General features: G+C 35.7%; 1 protein-coding gene across 2 annotated transcripts in view; it reads right to left on the bottom strand.

Moving 5' to 3' along the window:
• Positions 1-6410: 6410 nt before the first annotated feature.
• LOC150098494 (uncharacterized) overlaps positions 6411-19481 on the bottom strand; it is a 128564-nt gene continuing 115493 nt past the window's right edge. Inside the window, exons 2-3 of one of the 2 annotated variants that reach the window (XM_090405310.1) lie at positions 10071-10499; positions 9737-9946 (exon numbers count right to left, since the gene is read on the bottom strand). In XM_090405310.1, coding sequence (XP_090261436.1) covers positions 9858-9946; positions 10071-10499 — 518 coding nt within the window. In that variant the 3' untranslated portion in view covers positions 9737-9857. Of the gene's footprint in view, positions 10500-19481 lie in introns of both variants that reach the window. The other variant, XM_090405309.1, reaches the window with a different exon arrangement.

Below are 19481 nucleotides of genomic sequence, written 5' to 3'. Positions count from 1 at the left end.
TTCTCCTTCATTATTCTTTTCTAATATACAGTATCTTAAAATAAACACATTGTCCCCCACTCTTTGCAGATTTGGTTACAATTAATTGATAAATTAAAGTATTCAAAGTTATCCTACGGTTAATTGCATTAAACCAATTAAGATGAGCACTGATGTGCTATACATTCTTAAAACTTTCATACATCGATAAAAAATGCACCCATACGGTCGAATTGACGGTATATATATATATATATATATATATATATAAATACACACACACACACACACACATATACACGCACGTTTTCTAGAAAACAAAATGCGTGAATAAAAACTGAATCAGTTTTTCCGTGTGTTAATGTGTTTCATTTAAGATCCTACGATCGTTTTTGAATGTGATTCGAATACGAATTTATTTAACGTTACAACGCTAAAACTTAAAATAAATCATACTAGCAGCTGGGTAACCTTGCTCATGAATATTTTACGACTTCCGGTTTTGCGCTGTAGTAATGATAATAAGCACTAATCCGAGAGTCATTATTCTGGATTCGCTTTTTTTTTTTTTTTTTTTTTTTTTTTAATCTCACCCACGAAAGATTGTAAACCTACAGATATTAGTGAGCAGGCTAAGGATAAATAAGATAATCCGGGAATCCTACTTTAACCAAACATGACACTTTTTTTTTTCCAAGCCACTTTAGGTCTTGAATTGCGATGAATCTTATTGATACATTATTATTGGCAAACAAAGGTATTGCCCACATATAGCATTGATCGATGTGTTATTGCGACTTCTGGCGTTTGAGGTTAATATTTAAAAAAAATAAAATAATATAAAATTAACAATATTTCAACTTGTTGATTTTCTCTGGTGACGCGGGAGGCTCCCTCGATGAGTCTTTGGACTACCTGGAGGTGTCACGTAATAATAATAATAATAATAATAATAATAAAACGAAGACGCCAATCCGGTTAATGTTTACTTTATTCAATGTTGAAGAAGCAGTGACGTAAGTACGCTTTGGAATTGGAGCAGTTGCCGAGGGCGCTAGTTGCAGGATATTTTACCAATTATCCAAATTGCCACACTATAAAAGGTACATAGCTATTAATTTGTCAAAGGCGTTTTAAAGTCTAGCTACCGTACTTGTTTGAAGGTTGAAGGTGTGTGAGTCGATCTTTATCCGACTGATAATAAACGAAGATGAAGAACCAAATTACGGTTCTTTGAGAAAAAAAAAATTCATAAAAAGGAGGAAGTAAAAGAAACGAATCGCATAACTTGCAAAACACGTGGAAGGCAACCTCAAAAATGAAGGTGGATCTAGCAGAGTTGATAATTATCAACTTATATAAAACAGTATAAAAGATTATAATCTTTTATACTCGTAGGTATGCATAAAGAACTCTGCTGAAAAAAAAAAATACATTAGTCGAAAAAAGTGCTCAACTACATTGCGTGTGTCCCTTGGACGGATGTGGATATAACAAAACAGACCTTTTGCGACATTACAAAATTTTTGTAATGTCGCAATCTGTCGTAATATCGTGGAAGATGACAAATTCTACTAAAAGAAACTCTATAGAACACTCTATAGAGTTCCTTTAATACCTTCGGCAGTAACTGAGCAGGTGATGACTAGCGAATGTCCTGAAAGAAGAATGGTCCAATGATTGGAGCAGTTACCAAGGGCTCTAATTACAAGATGTTTTATCATTTATCGAAATTGTCGAAACCTGCGACTGACAGTCATTTTGGGCGAATGCAAAGGAATTTTTGTTGAACTGCATGCGGGTTTTACGTAGCCCATACCCGGCAATTGAGCGTGAGCCTATCTCCGCACAAAATCATCCACGGCCACATAGGGACTGACTCCACTCGAGCGAGGAATGTTAAAGCGAATGTCAGTTGACTTTCAAAGTCCTGCGGACACAACTCCTCTATCAGGATTATCTTGAATGGACAGAAGTGCAGAATCGTCCGTAGAATTTTCCACACAGTTGTGTAAGGATCATCTTGATACAGCATGTGCACTGCAGGAACCAACGCTGTTATTCATGGCCTGCTCCACACTGGCAGTAGCTAACTTCATTCACTTGTTGTGAAACTGACTGGTTTGCGACTACTGCCAGGTCTAACTCCCAACGATCTCGTTTCTTCAAAACGACTAATCATTCGTCGCAGAGCAGGTGGAGGAAGTGGACCTCGTCGACATTTGTTCAGTCGACGAAATTCGCGGAGTGCAGATTCACGAGCAAAGCACGTTGGGGCAAGGTTAGTGCCATCACTGTGAATAGTATTAACAACCAGAATGACGGGAAAAATCCTTTGCCCATCTTTTTAAACCCTCCTGACATCTGCCGAGTTGCGTGATATGCAAATTCCATGCATGTGGTGTTTACAACTACTTATGTTTGTGAATTTTGGAATTTTTTCTCAGTTATCGCTTCTGCATGACGCACAATGTATTCTTGCAAAGTTTCGCAGTATTTCGATCACTGGATGGCGCTTCGCAAGATCTTAAACAGAGATAATTTAATTGTGATCGCCCTGTAGATGGAAAACTGCTGACGTTAGGCCTATGATTTGTAATCATTCTTATTACATAAACATCTCCTGCCGTCAAAAAAAAAACCCATCAAGGAATAAGAAAAATCTTAAACATATTTTTATCTTTACTTACTGTAAAAAACGGAAATTAATACCTTAGGTAAGTATTGTTAGTAAGTAATGATAAGAGAAATTCAATCTCATTGAATTTCTCTTATTATTACGATAGTAAATAGGTCGTGTGGATGAATGTTTATTCGTTAAAAATGATGTTGAAGTTATATGGAAATTTGCCGATATTTTTATTAAGAAAGACAAGGCAGAAGTTGATGTTTTCAAATATTTTTTATAGAACAAGAAGAATTCATCAATTAAATAATAACAGTATATACAAGATATTCTATTGGTAGGTTTACAGTCAATTAAGATAAATCTAGATTACACCACTGAAGCTACTCTTTGGCTTATCACTACATGTTCTGATCACTTATTGCTAATCCCTCATCCTTGAACCGGAAATAGTTTTGTTGAACTGTAGTAGGACCTTTTGTATCCCCATCTAAATGCCCTGCTGACTTCGATCATCAATGACTTAGTACTCTGGAATGCATTTTCTTTTAGTTCATTAGGGAAAAAACGAAATATCGGTGATTGTTTATCACAGAAGTAAAATTGGCTTACTGCCTTCTTATAACAGGCTTGTTCAAGGGTGACCATTTCATCGATATGTTTCTCAAACAGTTGTGGAAGCAAAGAAATTCAATATAAGGCTTCAATAAGTCTTCTAGACATTTCAAAGTTGAACTCTCTCTCTCACACACACACACACACTCCAGCATTGAAGTAAGTAAACGAAACTATAAACCGTCTCGTTGTTGTAAGTTTATTTGAAAGGCAGTTTACTCACTAAGACATCTTTCCTTCTCCTTTTCATATCATATGCAAAAGATGAGAGCAAACATGAAAGATTACTTCAATCCAATGGGCTAAAACAGCTGTAGTAATACTTACTTTTAGGTAAACCAAAGATATCACTTATTATAATGGAACAGACCAATTGGCAAACAGATCCGTTTACCAATGTTTGCATACATAATATATAATGCAACAAATGTAATACTGAAATAAAATTAAAGATATCTTTTGAGAGGAACTCATCGTCAAGTTAAAATTCATAAGGACAGCACGAAAAAAATATCAGAAGTACAATTATGATTCATTGAATATAGAAACAGTAAATTCAGAACCAAAAAAAAAAAAAAACGGTAATAAGCAGTAGCTAAAATATTTGAACTCTCTCTCTCTCACACACACACACACACTCCAGCATTGAAGTAAGTATTTCAGTTCTGTATTTCACTATTGAGGTCTGGAATGAAAGATAAATGAGCGCACAATATGAGTGAGTAATACAAGAACATGGTATAACAGAACAATCATTACTCTGACTGGCTAGAAAAACTGAGAACTCTTACATCGCTCCTCCGCACCAACCCCCTCCCCCTCCCCATTGAAAAGATGCAAGTTAGAGCTGGCACGTTTCTTTTTGGGGGAAAGGGGTTAAATATACCCAGCATAAACGACAATCATGCTGTTAATGTCACTCCAATTCAAGATGGGCGAAATATGACATAATTCACCTCCACAGAAGTTAAGTTATGCATGAAATTAAGAAGTTATGCATGAAATGCAAAATGTACGATTCAGGGTATCCGGAGAGTTCACCGAAAAATAGTTAACCGAAAGACAATTCATCGAACGACAATTTATCGAAAAAGCAATTCACCGAATAATCAATTCATCGAACAACAATTAATCGAAAAGGCAATTCCTCGAAAAAGCAATTCACCGATCAGCAGTTAATCGAAAACACAATTCATCGAAACGCAATTGATCGAAAAACAACAATTCATCGAAAATACAGTTCACCGAAAAATGAATTATAAGGCATGTGGGGTGAAGATGTGTGTGCAATTTTTTTTTTTTGAATTGTTTTGTTGAATTGCATTCGATTAACTGCTTTTCGATGAATTTGCCTGTAACCACGATTCAGCAGTCATTATCATATTGCTTTTCGACAGAAATTAATAATAAAATCTCAACTGGTGTCAACAAGAACGTCACTGACCTGTTGAAACTTGAAACAAATAATGGTCAGTAAATCCACAAAACTCTCCACCTTATTAACAAAAAACTAGAGGGCGGAGACAGCCACCTGATGTGCCTCACGTGCCTGTTACACTACTTCTAATCAAGATTTTGGTTAGGAGTAGTCTAATGGAACGTGGATCATTTCAGAAAGTTGCCTAAACAATATGCTGACAGTGCCGTTTTTTTTTTTTTTTGTTGTTGTTGTTTTTTCATATTTCCCGGCCGTCCCATCGTTTTAATAAAAATGTCAATTTTGTCCCGTTTTTAATAAAAATTATAAATATACTTTAATATTGATCAATCATAAATTATTATTCATAACCTATAATCGTATATCGATATCATGGATACCAGTAATTTGTATAACCATGGAGTCGCATTGTTCGATACTAAACATCGATATTTGCAGAATGATATAATCACGTAATCACAAGAGAGATATTTATTTAATCAAATATTTCGGTCTGGAAATAGCAGACCATCTTCAGTGGTATTACAAGAACAGTTTTAAAAAATACAAGCTAGAATACTAACAATAGATCGTTAAAATTAGAACACGCCGCGTGATGTTATATCACTGAGTATGAAACGGAATATTTTGAAGTAGAAACATGATTGAATTTGCTATTAAAAAAAAAATTAATTAATTAATTAATAATCTTGATTAGACTTTCTCAGGTTTTTGATATAGACATACAATCATTACGATTCAGGTTGGAGCGATGGAGCAAGGCCTCCACGCTTTCCTTGAATATTTAACCAAATATTTCCAGACCAAAATATTTGGTTAAATAAATATCTCTCTTGTGATTACATCATTCAGTCCTATGTCACAAGTATCCTTGAAACAACAAATCGATATTTGCAGTGACTTATTCAGAGAAAATAAAAAATACATGTTGGCAACACTTGCGCGTCTCAGACGAGGCGTCTGTTCTGCTGTAGCGTTCTGCTGCTGTCGACTGTTTACCAATTGAGATTGAATTTTGCAGTGAAAGTATACAAATACTTCAATGTATACACAATCAGAGTTGAAGAACTAAAAAATTTTGTAACTTTGCAGGAAACAATTACGCTAAATTGTTAGAGCATGGAAATACGAGATTTTTGTTCTTGGGGCCACCAATTGACAGAATTTTAAGCATGGAAAAACTTAACAAGAATTTTAAGCATGTTTCGTTCTTGATTTCGTTCTCAAGAAAAATGCCCTGTTATGTTGCGAAAATTGTTTGAAGATCCCTATTTGAATTTGTGGTTGTCATTTGAAAGCAAGTGTCTACGTTCCAATACAAGACCGCCATTTGCTTAATTGAAAGAGATAATATTTCAGCTACAGAAGTAGCAAGAACATTGAAAATCTTGTAAACAATTTAGAGTCCAGAAAAAGTAAAGTGTTTGTAACTACTGATATCAAAAGACAACTGAAAATGTCAAGATTCAGGAGAAATCAATGAGGCTAAATTTTTTGAGGTAGTTGAGAATTTCTATGAAACAAGCGTAGAATATGTCAACAAGTGGAAGTGCAGTTTAGGAAACACTGAGAAGTTCAAGTGGGTGCTACTAAGAAAGACATCTGAATGGAAAGAAATACAGGAAAGCCTGAACGAGGAACTCATCACACACACAGAAACAAAAGAAACTCGTGTATTCGATGAGTGGACCCAGTGGCGTAGCAAGAGCTGTTGCCGCTCGGGGAGGTCCCTGAGTTTGTCGCGCCCCAAAAATACTACAAAAAGTCAAAACGACGTATAGGGAAATAAATTAAAACACTGTTTATTTTTGAAGTAAAACTTTAATTTCAACATTCTAAAATGTTATTTTCTTGCTTTTCTGTTAGCAAAATCGTCGATGACAATGGCGAAGTCTATTTCATAGTAATGCAGGTAATTCTTAATCAATTTTATTTAGAAAAACTCCTCTCACAACTAGCAACACTTACAGCAATTGCGAGGAAAATTGGCAGTAGTATTAACAATATTTAGAACTGAGTTCTCGAGACTGTATTTTAGAATTAACTGCAAAAGTTCAAAAAGGTTCAAAGTGTCGTCCGGGGCGGATCGCTCCCTCCGCATCCCCCCTGGCTACGCTACTGAGTGGACCCTCATAAAATCTATAATTGCGAGGCAGTTGGATACATGGAATACAGAAAACATTCCTATATCTGATAGATGGGTACAGATTTTTTTCTGAAAAGAGCGAAAAACGCCTAGACTTTCAAGACTTTTGTAATATTGTAGTTTATTCTTTGTCTTCCAGGAATATTTTCTGTTATGAACAGTATGTGGTCAAAGGAGAAATCTAGATTTCTCCTTTGACCACAAGTTATGTTAGTTGTAAAACAAAATTGTGTCATGGAATGTGAGAAGTTTTATGATAAGGTGTTGAAAGACCGGAATTTGCTGCGTAAGATCACTTCATCGGAGAAATATTCATGGTACAATCGAGATGAAATACAGTCCCCCTCTACGTCTACCTAAATTTTTGTATGGGTTCTGTCACTGAAGAATAATGTAAGCTCAATATTTTTAAGTAATAAAACTTTTTTTATCGTCTTTTTCATGAATTACATAATAATCTCTATTACATAAACAGGATCTGTTTATGTAATACAGAATATTACATAAACCCCGTCCCGTTTTCGTCTCAAGGAAATATGGTCAGCCTATTAATTAGGAACTAATAATATTGAAAACGTGATCTTGAAATAAGAATATCTGGAAGCTTAAAAAAGATTGAAGTTAAAAGATCATAAACTAAGAAGATTTGGGACTTGAATCCCCCCCCTTCCAGCACAACCAACTAACAAACATGTACAATCACCACGTTCTTTATGAATTAGGGAAATTGGGAGTCCTATCCGTGGCTTTTGCGATAAATCTCAGGTGCTTAAAAATCCATCGATTCCTCTCAAAAAACATCTTGAAACAAATGAGACAGTGAAACATAAATCTTTGATGTTAATATAAACATTGGTGCTGATTAAAAAAGAAAAGAAAAGAAAAAGAAAAAAAGAAAACTACAACAGATTCATAAAATTCAAGAAACACGACAGCTTGTATACAGTGAGCTAACCAATCAACAACTACACAGAAAACATATTAAAACGATTAGTAATCTGATATATTTCTTAGATATGGTATATTTTAACACATTCACAGAATAAGTGGATCAATAAGTTCGAAGTTTTTGCTTCACAGATAAGATGCTTTTGATAAAGGATCAGCACCCAGGATCTGTTAAGAGCAAAGAGGAAAAGTCAATGTCAAAGTGATAGATCCCCAGAAATATGCAAGTTAAGAAAACTTTTCTCACTAAACAGATCTCCAGATCTTGAAGTTCATTTGAAGGTCACGTCCTTGGTAATCGTTACATTCTGAATTCATATTTATCTCTTAAAATCACAGGAAAAAACAAGATATCCTGGGCAGAAGAGGAACCATGAACACATAAAGGTTTAAGGTTTGTTTTCTTTTGTCTGTTTGGCTGTCTTAAGTTCAAAGAATCCACCGACGACGAGATTTGCTAGTGGAAGTTTTAGAGGAAATATTGAAAATGATGTCCCCATCGGCCCAAGGGAGAATAATGCACATAAACATTCTACCACTTCTCTGATCCATTGGGAAAATGTTAAAAGGGACAAAAGGCTCGTTCTTTTCGACAAACACTAATAGCTTTGCATAAATATCTGGAAAACTACGCACCAAATCTACTCCTCGAGACTCTAGCTGTTCTCTAATTGCACTGAGTCCTCTTTCTCGATCTTCTCTTTCTGTTTTCCTAGATTCGGGTGACTGCAAATCATTAGTGACCGTGAGAATTAATGTCTGAACATCGTCTTCAGGCATAGATGGTGACAGATGAAGTTTGGCTCCTCTGACAATCACTTCTCGTTCCACGCAGCTGCCTGGAATGGTGGGAATTTCATTGGTGACGTAGATTGCAACCAAAAGAATAAACTTCCGGTCTGGATTGTACTTTTCGCAAAATGTCCTCACTTGACTGAACACATCTGCTCCCATTTCTTGTGGTAACAGATCGGAGCGGGCAACATAAAGAGTTTGTCCTCGTCCGCTATCCCATCCATTGCACATATAATCCAAAGCATCTTCTGGTGATAAGAACACTAATTTCACTGCTCCCCGACCACGGGACAGCAATCCTCGACGAGCGCAGGTTGAAAAATGACGTCTAGAAACTGAATCATCCCGAGCTTTCATCAAGACTTGCTTACAAAGGTTACTGATTCGAGTATACGGACATTGATCTTTGTGTCGATTCCAGTGCATCTTTCTACATTGTCGGCTACAGTAATAAGTGTAGCAATTTGGACATGTTCGGAATTTTGCACGGGCTTCTTCGACCGGAAGTGATTTATTACACTTGGGACGATAACACTTCATTTGACCACCAGAGACAAGCGTCAACGGTTGGGCCATTTTTTTCCGGGGAACAGTTAAAGGCGTTGGCGGTCTTTCCTCATTGACGGCTTCGTCCGTGGCTCCGGTTGTCGCTTTGACAGACATTTCTGGTCCTGTAGTGGAGTGAAGAATTAGAATATCAGGCTTAGTCGGAGAACACACGTATGTGCTAGAGACAACACGGTCTTTCTCTATACCGTCGTCTGGGTGAGTGCTCATGACAGAAGACATCGGTGTTTGTACAAGGGACACAGACAGATCATCCATCACTTTTCCTAAAAATTGGTTATTAAAGAGGACAGAGAGTGATGCTTTAGTCATGCAGGATGATTCGGAAACAAAAGGCTCAGGGGCATGCACACTAGGACATGCAGGTACCACAAGAGGATAATTTTCCACCGGCGTTTTCGTGATTTCAATCTCTGTAGAGGAATTCACTAAAGAACAATCTGGAAATATTATTAGTTGATCGCCATGCAGTGAATTAGGAGCATATTTCCTATTAATATCATGCACAAAGGACAATCCAATACAGTGCAAAAGCATGTTAAAGGAAGTGCGAAAGCCAGGGATTGTGCATTTGGATTCATGCATTCCACACAACCCAACATCAGCATTCAATGATTCGTTGGACATGCTCAAACTCGGTTTTGAATAGAGGGTTTCATGCACGTCAATGCATTCACTAGACCCGCGTAAACAAGCACTAGCAATTTGATCATACTTACCCTGGTCAGCCTTTCCTGAGGGCTTCAGTACCTCCTGGACAGTGGTTGCTGTGGCTGCCGTATCTGATGAGTGGCCGAAACTGTCCGTGGACTGCCTTCGCGGATCCTCAGTGCTGTGACAGAAGGAACCATTGGTCATCTCTGAGCTCTGGTATAACTCCGGAGGGGGTGGGGGCAAGGTTTCGGGTGATGGAAGGGACAATGTTGCAGATAAGGCAGCTGCGTCAGTGTCCTTACCCTGATCGAGTTCCTGGTTGTCCATAATCTCCGGATCGAAAACGGGATGTTCTCCTATCTCCTCTGCACTTGGAGGTAGCGGGCTGATGGCTCCTGTGAGAGAACGGACCGCAGGACTTGTAGATCGCTGCCAAATAGGACTCGTATGACGCGGAGAAGTCGGACTGGATGATCGAGAACTAGGTGGAATAGCCAGCAAAGAATCGAGAACCTCGTCCATTGAAGTCGATTTAGATTCCCGTCTTTGTTCGGTCGTAGCTGCTTTTGATCCTCTTCTCAGGAATACGTTTTGGAATCCCCGTGCTGCATCGATATCTGATTTGTGAACACAGGCTTCGACTTGTACTGATGTTGTCATTTTCGCTAATGGTTCTGCTATGCTTTGATGACTGGTGTGCGGAAGAACAACTCGAGATGCGATGCCAGTATCTACATAGCAAGATAAGAAGACATTTGTTTAAGCCAGATAAGAATACTCACCAATTCGTTAAGCTACCCAAAAATCTAGGACTGGTTGCAAAGGAACACATATACAATAGTTACGATTTCCACCTAGGTATTGTACTACTTTATTATGAGTTAGATTACTGGATTTCACCAATGTAGCGTGAAATGTTTCATGTAAACACTGGAGTCACTTTCAAATGTCTTGATGTGAAAGTTATATCAATATTTCTTTTAAACGTGCAGTAAATCTGCTTTAGAAATTCGTGAAGACCAATCAATACTCCACTCAATGGAAAATTTTATCATTGCTGCAACCAAAGAAAGTCAAGGAAATGCAACGACCTGAGTCTGTAAATAAATAAACAAGCAAACCAAAAAGTGCAGAATGTCCGTTAAAGAAATGCAGTCTCGGTTATCAATATTTATTCATTAACATAAAATAATCTTCCCTTAAATTAAAGCAAAAAATATCTCCTAGCAAGCGTTAGTGTAAATTACTAAATTTACACTAACGGTATAATTTATTTTTAACAGTCATAGTAAGGAAATCTTGTGGCAAGTATGGTTTATTACAGGGAAAGAAAGAAAAAAAAAGTTCGCTGGAATTATATCATGCCTTGACAATAGTAACGATATCAACTCTGCTCTTACGATTCACTTAGCAAATGCATTTTTTCATATAATTAATTTCAGTAATCGAATTTTGCTAGTATTAACTTTTTTTCTTAAACTGATTTTATTTATTATTTTTAAAATGTGTTAAAGTGATGTCTTTCTAATCTGAAAATTTATACATGTACTATATTTTATTTTTCATAACAAAATACTTTGACTTTTTTATGTAACATGAAATTTATGTACAAACGCCCTCTACTACTATGTCATAAAGTGAGAAATATATCTCTCATCTTCGTCTGCTCTAATTAGAATCGAATTATCTTTATGCTAACTGTATTGCACGTTATGTACGTAATATTGATGCAAGTAAATATCGCTGTTATCGGTAAGTAATGGCGAATGATTATGAGGTTTAATAATGCTGTAGTGCAACGTATTTTTATTAAACATGAGGATTTAATAGTGAAATATATCTGGATTTTCAGAATCAACCGTAATCATGATTATCGATGAAGACTTTATCGTTTAAATTGCATTTTTTCGTGCCAGTATTCATTTAAATAATACTTTTACTGGAAAATATCGTAATTGTTTAATCTATTCATTTTAAAATGTCTCTTTTACCAACTCTGTACTTCTTGGATTAAATCTAATGTCTAGAGATGAAAAAATAGAGAAACTTCGCACGGCTAGATTAAATCCATACAAAAAACCATTAAGGAAGACATTCCTTATCAAGTTTAAATCTGATTTCGATACAAAAAAGCGTATTCTTTTATAATATTTATTAATGATCATGTATAATAAACTGCGTGTAGAAGACTTTAATCAGACCGCATATAAATTACTGTGCACAGATTTGGTCGCCAGGTTTTCAAAAGTATAGTGAGATGTTGGAGAGGGTCCTGAGACGATTAACTAAGTTGGTTTCTGGTCTGTGGAATGTGGAATATGAGGACAGATCGAGAGAATGCAAATTTCAGTCTAGTGGATAGAAAGATGAGGGGAGACATAATTGAGACGTATAAATTGGTAAGGGATAATTACCAGATTAGCGTGCATGAGATTTTTCGTAGAATATCTAGAGACAGCGGGGAGAACAAGAGGCCATTCTTAGAAGCTGTATAAGGTGGGTGTGAGTAAGGGGATGAGGAGGAGTAGATTTTTTGCATGGAGAGTGGGGTGATTGCATTGCCTGAGAGTGTAGTGAGTGCAGAGACAGTGAATGCCTTCGAGTCGAGGTATGATGAACTGTGTATGTGAGAGTGGGACCTCTCACGATGACCCTTGACTCCATGGGGATCTGTTGATAATAATAATTTAGCGTGTACTGCAAATTCATTAACTGGAATTTTATCAAAAGAATTTTGTCACATGACTGAATAAACACCGATTTTATGTTGAATGAAATGCGAACGCTCTGTTCACATTTCTAAAGAGCATAGGACTTTTAAAGAGCCTCCGTAGCTCAGTCGTTATGGACGAAGCCCTTTAGTCGAAAAGACCTGGGTTCGATTCCCGTCAGTGACGTGAGGAACTTTTATCTGGTCTCTTTCACCCGGAAACTCGGGTTAATCGTCCCCCAGAAAAGGCAAACCAGCCTCGTGAACAAACGCATCTACAGACATAGGACACACCGGGGGGCAGAGGGCTAACCACCTTATCCTCGAGTTCCGGTTGCGAAGTCTAAGAATACTTGGAAAGGTCGTGGGCGCTTAAGTGCCTGGTAGGACCACTGGTAGTACTAGTAGTAGAGCTTTTAAAAAGTAATAATTTAATAAACATTGAAAAAAAAAAAAGTTTATTACAATTTGGGGATGTAGTTTGCTATAATACTATTGAAAGAATGAATATTAAATATTCATGATTTTTTCCAGCCATGTATATATAAAGTTTAGAAAAAATTGTAGTTTCAGTATATTTGAATGTAAAAAATAGATAATTAATATCCTTTTTTTAAATACAAAATAATTTAGGTGTTTTTTTTTTTTTTCAAATAATATATATTTATTTTAAAACATCTGTACCACAGTTGGATTTGAATTCTTTTCATTTGGAGAAGACCTGTGTTTGATTCTCGACATGACTCAAGGAATCCTAATATTGGAATCTTTCTCTTCTTCGGGCAAACTGGTCAGGGAATACATGCAGTTAACAGATGAAAAACTGTGTATAGTTGGGATTAGGGTGTAGTACAGACGATGGGTTGTGTAGTTTTGTACAGGGTCGAGTCCCAGGCCTCATCGCCTCTATGGAATCCCTCCTTGAAGGTATCATGTAATAATCCAAAACGGATATATTTAATTACTATCCAGTCTGTGTTTCTGAAGTGATAATGAACGTTTAGAAGGATTGATTAATATAAGAGAACGAATCACTCTGAAAGACAATATGCATTTATTTAGGAAAGTCTTGCTTTAGTACTTTGATTGCATTTTATAATAAGGTGACGACACTAGCGGAAGGGGCTAAAGATTATACTTTAATGTATAAATACTTCTTAACTGTTTCAAGTTCTCACCTACAAGTTATGTAAACTGCAGGAGATGAGAATTGACAATAGACTGATGATGGATCGGAGACTGCTAAACAGTAGATATCAACGTGTTACATAGGGTAAGCTGTGTCTCAGAGGGAGCGAGAGAGAAGCGAAGTGCAAGAGGGTTTTCTGCTACGGCTAATACCATTTAACTTATATATTGATGACACAGAATTTTTTATTTATTTATTTTTTTTTTTATAATGAAGACGTTCAGTTGTCTGCAAGTGACGCATAGTCGGAAAGTGTTACGAAAAATAACTCCGATGTGATTATCCCTTCAGAAAGATTTAGATAATGTGGGTGGCCACAGAGCTAGCTGGTAGGAATATGTTCGTTGTCACCAGGCGTAAGATTTTGCATAATAGACGAAGTAGACAGAATGCTGTATACGTGGATTGTTAAAAGAGCACTGCAAGAAGTGAACGAAAACAAAGGTTTTGAGTATTATGGTGGTTAGAGGGGTTGCAGATTATTTCTTCTGGATTAAGGAAAAAAATATTCATTAGAAAAGTTTCTAAGGCGTATAACTACTATAAATGTAAATAATTGATATGATGTAAATAAGCTGATATCATAACATACAGCGGACCTCCCACGATGAGTCCTAGACTCTATAAAGGTCCAAGCGTAATAATAATAATAATATAATATCATGTGGTATCATATTTTCGTCTTAAAAATTAGCGAACTGCAATATCCATAGTGTAAAAAGCGATGGAGAGAAGGGAAATCTTTGCTACCTTACTGATCGAATTAACGTTTTTGTATATTTTATAATTATGCACGCATTTGTTCTCGTTGATTGAAAAATGTCCATGTTAGTTCAAATTAGAATTTCAAAAGTGTACAGTCCTAAACTGATTTGTAACTGTTAAAGGACGGATGTATTTTAAAATATAAAACTCGTACCCCCCCCCGCCACTCTTTTAAATGCATAGAGTACATGTGATGCATAAATATTATCACGAATTACAATTTTAGTTTGAATTATTCAATATAAACAGGCAATGCACAGTAGAAGAAGAGCATGAATTTGCCAGTTTGGCTGTCACATGGCGAATGGCAATCGCATTGGCGCCAGTGGAATAAAGCAATGAAAGCTATTGACATTCCGGAGATTAAAATTGTTTTTTTCCTTCATTTTAGCAAAGGATGCAAGCAGCATTCTTTTACCCTAACTTTTGAAATTCGACAGGCTACTCGGATACTCTTTCCTCATCGCGGCAGTTGAGTACAATTCAGCCAGCCTATGGACGAAAATCTACAATAATACGGTAAAAAGAGCGTCACATAGTTGGGCATCAGCTTACTACGTCTCTTTTTACTGAACAGAAGCCAAAGGATCTGTTCTTCGGTGTTTTTTTTTTTTTTTTAATTTAGCTATCCGTTATTATTTAACTAAGGGTTTTAAGAGTTTCCCAACTTTCCTCACTCTTAACTGTGGCCAATCTTCATAGCAAAAGCAAGTAGGGGAGAGAACGAGATTTATAGTTCGCTAACGATTACGTTAGTGAACTGTCAACATCCTTTTGTTTACGCAAATATGATGTCAAAAAACATCAGTGTATGAAACATTGCATTTTGTTATGAAATGAGAGAGACGACTACCTTCCCAGTGTGTGATGATGCTGTTGGATTCTGATTATGTAGAGATTAGAGTAATTATTATTTGCTTCAGAATCCAACATGATCTTCCATCACAAAGGCTAGACTTGTAAATATTATTTAATGTATATAACTTATTTTAAAATTTAATATTCATATAACTGCCTTAATTTTGTCTAATATTTAATTATTTAATCAAAGATATATGTATGAATAATGAAAAGACTGTATTAAATATTAATAAGTTATTTTATTTATTGTTATGTCAATATTATAAGAACTTGTATTTGTAATTTAACTACGCATTTATTGAAATGCAAATATTCTATTTATTCTTGTTTGTGAAAGTTTAACGTTATGTAATAACTGAATGTAGTTGTTTAATGTAACATTCGCGAGAATGTTTACGTTTATCGATTGTCATAGAGACGCGTGAAATAAACGAGCGCGAGTGAAGGAGAGCGTGGGCTAAATAAGAGGAGAAAATATATACGTAGTAGAGGAGAGGGGACGGAAACTTGGAAGTGAAAGGAAGCAAGGGCATAAACTAGAGAAGTAGAAGTAAATGAAAGGTTCTTAAGGGCAGGAGTTAAGAGGATAATTTTTATAAGTGAGCAAGGACGAAGTGAATTTTATAGTTAGCTGAAAGTGAAGCCAGCAGTAATAATAAAAGGGAAATTGATGCTGTAATCGGATAATATAAAAAGCTGGACGTTCAAGGAAGAATTCTGAATAAACCCAGTTGGTCTAGAACTGCAGCTTATTTCCGATTTGCCCTAAGGAGAACCGCACAGTGTTTTAATTAGTTTATGAGTGGTAACAAGGATAGTTGAAGTACCCTGCAGTCGATGTCTGGATTTCTGAAGCGCGATTGATAGTGTTTTAATTATAACTGTGGATAAGTCCTGTAGATGTGTTTTAAGTGAAATAAAAATAATTTAAAAGTTTGCTCACAACGTATTTGATGTACTAGGAACTATTTCCGGTAAGGACTATCTTAGTGTATTATTTCAATGCTTGAAGAATTGAGTGTTAATTACGCTACGCTTAACCTAACTTTAACTGTGGAAACTCTTCGTGATTGAGAGTTGAAGTTAAGAATTGTTAGAGAGATATTTTCAACTATTAGTGCCTGCAATATCACTTATAGCATGACTGAGAAGTGTGTGAAAACTGATTAGACAGGAAGTTCTATTATATTTATATAAGTGTAGGAACTTTGTAACTCAGAAGCTGAGAAGGTGTATGTGAAGGCTTGGAAGGTTGAACTAATGTGATTGACTTGGCTTAATGTTTGACTTGTTTTTATTGTTTAAATTAGAAGTAGAATTTATGTATGTGTTATATAGCTTATATTAAATGTTTGTTTTTGTTAATCAAAAGTTGTATTTTGCCTGAATCTCTTTTACTGCACCATTCATAAAATATTCGAACCAAAGCGGGTAAATTAAGTAAGTCAAATATACTCGGCCAGTATATATATTAAGGAGAAATAGTTGAGGGTTGATTTTTCTTCAATTCTTGAACTAATTCAGATATAGAGTGGCGCAGTCTTTAAATATAAATTTTCTCTATATTTGAATTAGAAACCAACTAGCAACTATTTTTAGGTTAAGAACATCGTAGTAAATAACATGTCGGATCCATGGTACAGATTAAGACGAAGTAGGATCCAACAATGTCATGTTTCAAGAAAAAATTCATGTTAGTTGACGGCTTCATTATTTATCTCTAGTTTCGTACACATTAATATTAATACACACTTACTTTGGTTTTTCGCTAATAATGTTTATTTCAAATGTGCATTTAAAAAGTTAATTTTTTATTTTTGACTTCTTTTGACCTTTTAATTTTTTTTAAATGTCAAAAAGGTTATTTGAAATTTTTATCCTTCACCTTTTTTTTTTTTTCATTTTAAAAGGCCGAGATTATTTTAAAAAACTTACATTTGAAAGAAAATGAGTATGGTGCTGTATTATAGTTCGTGAGAGGTAGAAATAAAGAGTAAAGAGTTGGAAATAACATCATTTAAAACAAATATAGTTTCGATTTGTAACCATAGATGGCGCGCTTGCTAGCGTGAAAGACCAAAATACCAGAGGTTACTGTATTGTTTAGAATTCGCAGTGTGTAGTGAGACTATGTTTTATTAAGGACTTTGTATTCAACAGCCTAAAGACTCATCGAGAGAGGGGTTTATACCATTAACAATTACAAACATTATATAAGAAATATTACATACATACAATATAATAGGAATCAGTTTAAACGTAAAATCTAATCTAAAATGCTAAACAAATGATGCATTAATATCTGAATAAAGCAATATCATGCAGTAATTATTTACAAAATAATAGTATTGTATTCACTGGTATAAATATCCGGAAGACAAATTATAGTGATACTTAGTTTAATGACTATCATAATAACATCATATGAAAATAATTCTTTACAAGTAAATAAATCTTTTCGTGTGAATAAGAATATATTTTATATATAAATTTAAGCAATGAAAGAAGATATTCTTTTATTGCTGAACTGTGACTTCCTATGGCTACCAAATCTTTTATTCCAGAGAAGATTTACTGGCTTAGATCTTTGATAATCCAATCTCGCTGTGTGTGTGTGTGTGTGTGTGTGTGTGTGTGTGTGTGTGTGTGTGTGTGTGTGTGTGTGTGTGTGTGTGTGTGTGTGTGTGTGTGTGTGTGTGTGTGTGTCCATCCGGCAGTAACAGGAAAGCCTTTAATGCATCGCTTTCCGTCCATCGGCTATTACGGGAAGTTCCACTGCAAAACTCCTCACGTGCAATATATGTACGGTGGTAGGCGTACACTGATCGTTAAGGTAAATATCCTTGTTCGGCATCAGGCATTGTAGCAGAAGAGTTTCTATTACTTTTGAGAAGCGACTTGGTGGCGGATAGCGGAGAAGGCTGAATGTGTCTTGATATTACAGTCCAGTTCCTCTTTGGATTATTGAAAGCTTTTCATGATAAGTTTCGGAAAATAGTTGCGGGGGAAGAGAACACCAAGTGTAAGCGAATAACCCAGTAGTGAGTAGCGAAATTATAGAATGCGAATAATTGTTGGCGTGTCATGTCATTAAAAGAGGCGAAGAACGTATCTTCTGTCTTAATGAGTAAATGCTTGATAACAAACCTTTAGTGACTACGTCAGTGTTCATTTAAGTTTTTTTTTTTCCTCTCTCTCTCTCTTTTTTTTTTTTTTTTTTTTGAGATAAGTTCTTTGTGCAAACAAACTTTAATTGAGCCGATTGAAGACTTGGTCGAAGCATCCAATCAAAACTCAACAAAGTTAAACATATACAACGCACTTGTTGATTTCTTATATAATGCACAAGTAACTCATCATTCATTATGAAATAAAGCGTAAACATTAATAAATGCAATGCTTTTTATTTAACACATAAGTGAAATTGTTATTTTTATAGTACTTAAATGCAGGGCCGCCCCGTGGGTAAGAAGGCGTCCTTGTTCAAAGTTATATTTCAGCGCCCCCATAAAACAGAATTTGCAAATTAAAATGAAATTAATTTCAAGAAATTTTTATTTATTTCCTATATTTATTTATTTATTTATTTCCTTTTTTTTTTTTTTTCCAAAACAAACCTGCTTTGACCCACCACTCATGAAGCGGTACTTCAAAGCAAAGCGGCTAATCGGTTGTTGAGTTTACTGTTCATTTTTTATCACCTTACTCTTTATTTTAACTCGTGACATCCATGTAGTAAAGTTTTAATTCATTAATAAGAGCATTGTATAAAAATTTACTATTATTTATCGTTTTGAAATGGCGCCCCTCATGATCAGGCGCCTTTGTGCCCGACACAACCTGCACACCCTCAGGGATTCATGACTAATCCGTGTGTGTTCACGCGACCGGATTTTCCGGGTGGAAAAAACCCTACTTACATATGAGACCGGCTAACTAGCTTTTCGTCGAAAGAGACCACATAACGGTTCCTCACGTCACTGACGGAAATCGAACCCAGGTCTTTCCGACCAAAGGGCTTCGTCCTTCCCGACTGAGCGAGTTATGGAGGCGCCGTAGACTGAATAAGTGGCTTATAAATCCATGAGCCCCTTATTCAGTATACGTTCGCATTTGTAACTAATCTTAGTGAATTTTAAATATTTTTCCCAAACGCGATCGTTTATATTTGCCATATTTTGAACAAAA

Source organism: Typopeltis vanoorti, chromosome 15, assembly GCF_054136105.1.
Source record: "Typopeltis vanoorti isolate ZY-2024b chromosome 15, IOZ_Tvanoo_1.0, whole genome shotgun sequence".
NCBI classification, from domain to species: Eukaryota; Metazoa; Arthropoda; class Arachnida; order Uropygi; family Thelyphonidae; genus Typopeltis; species Typopeltis vanoorti.
Note: the sequence above shows the minus strand (reverse complement) of the source record. Positions and strands in the feature narration are given on the sequence as shown.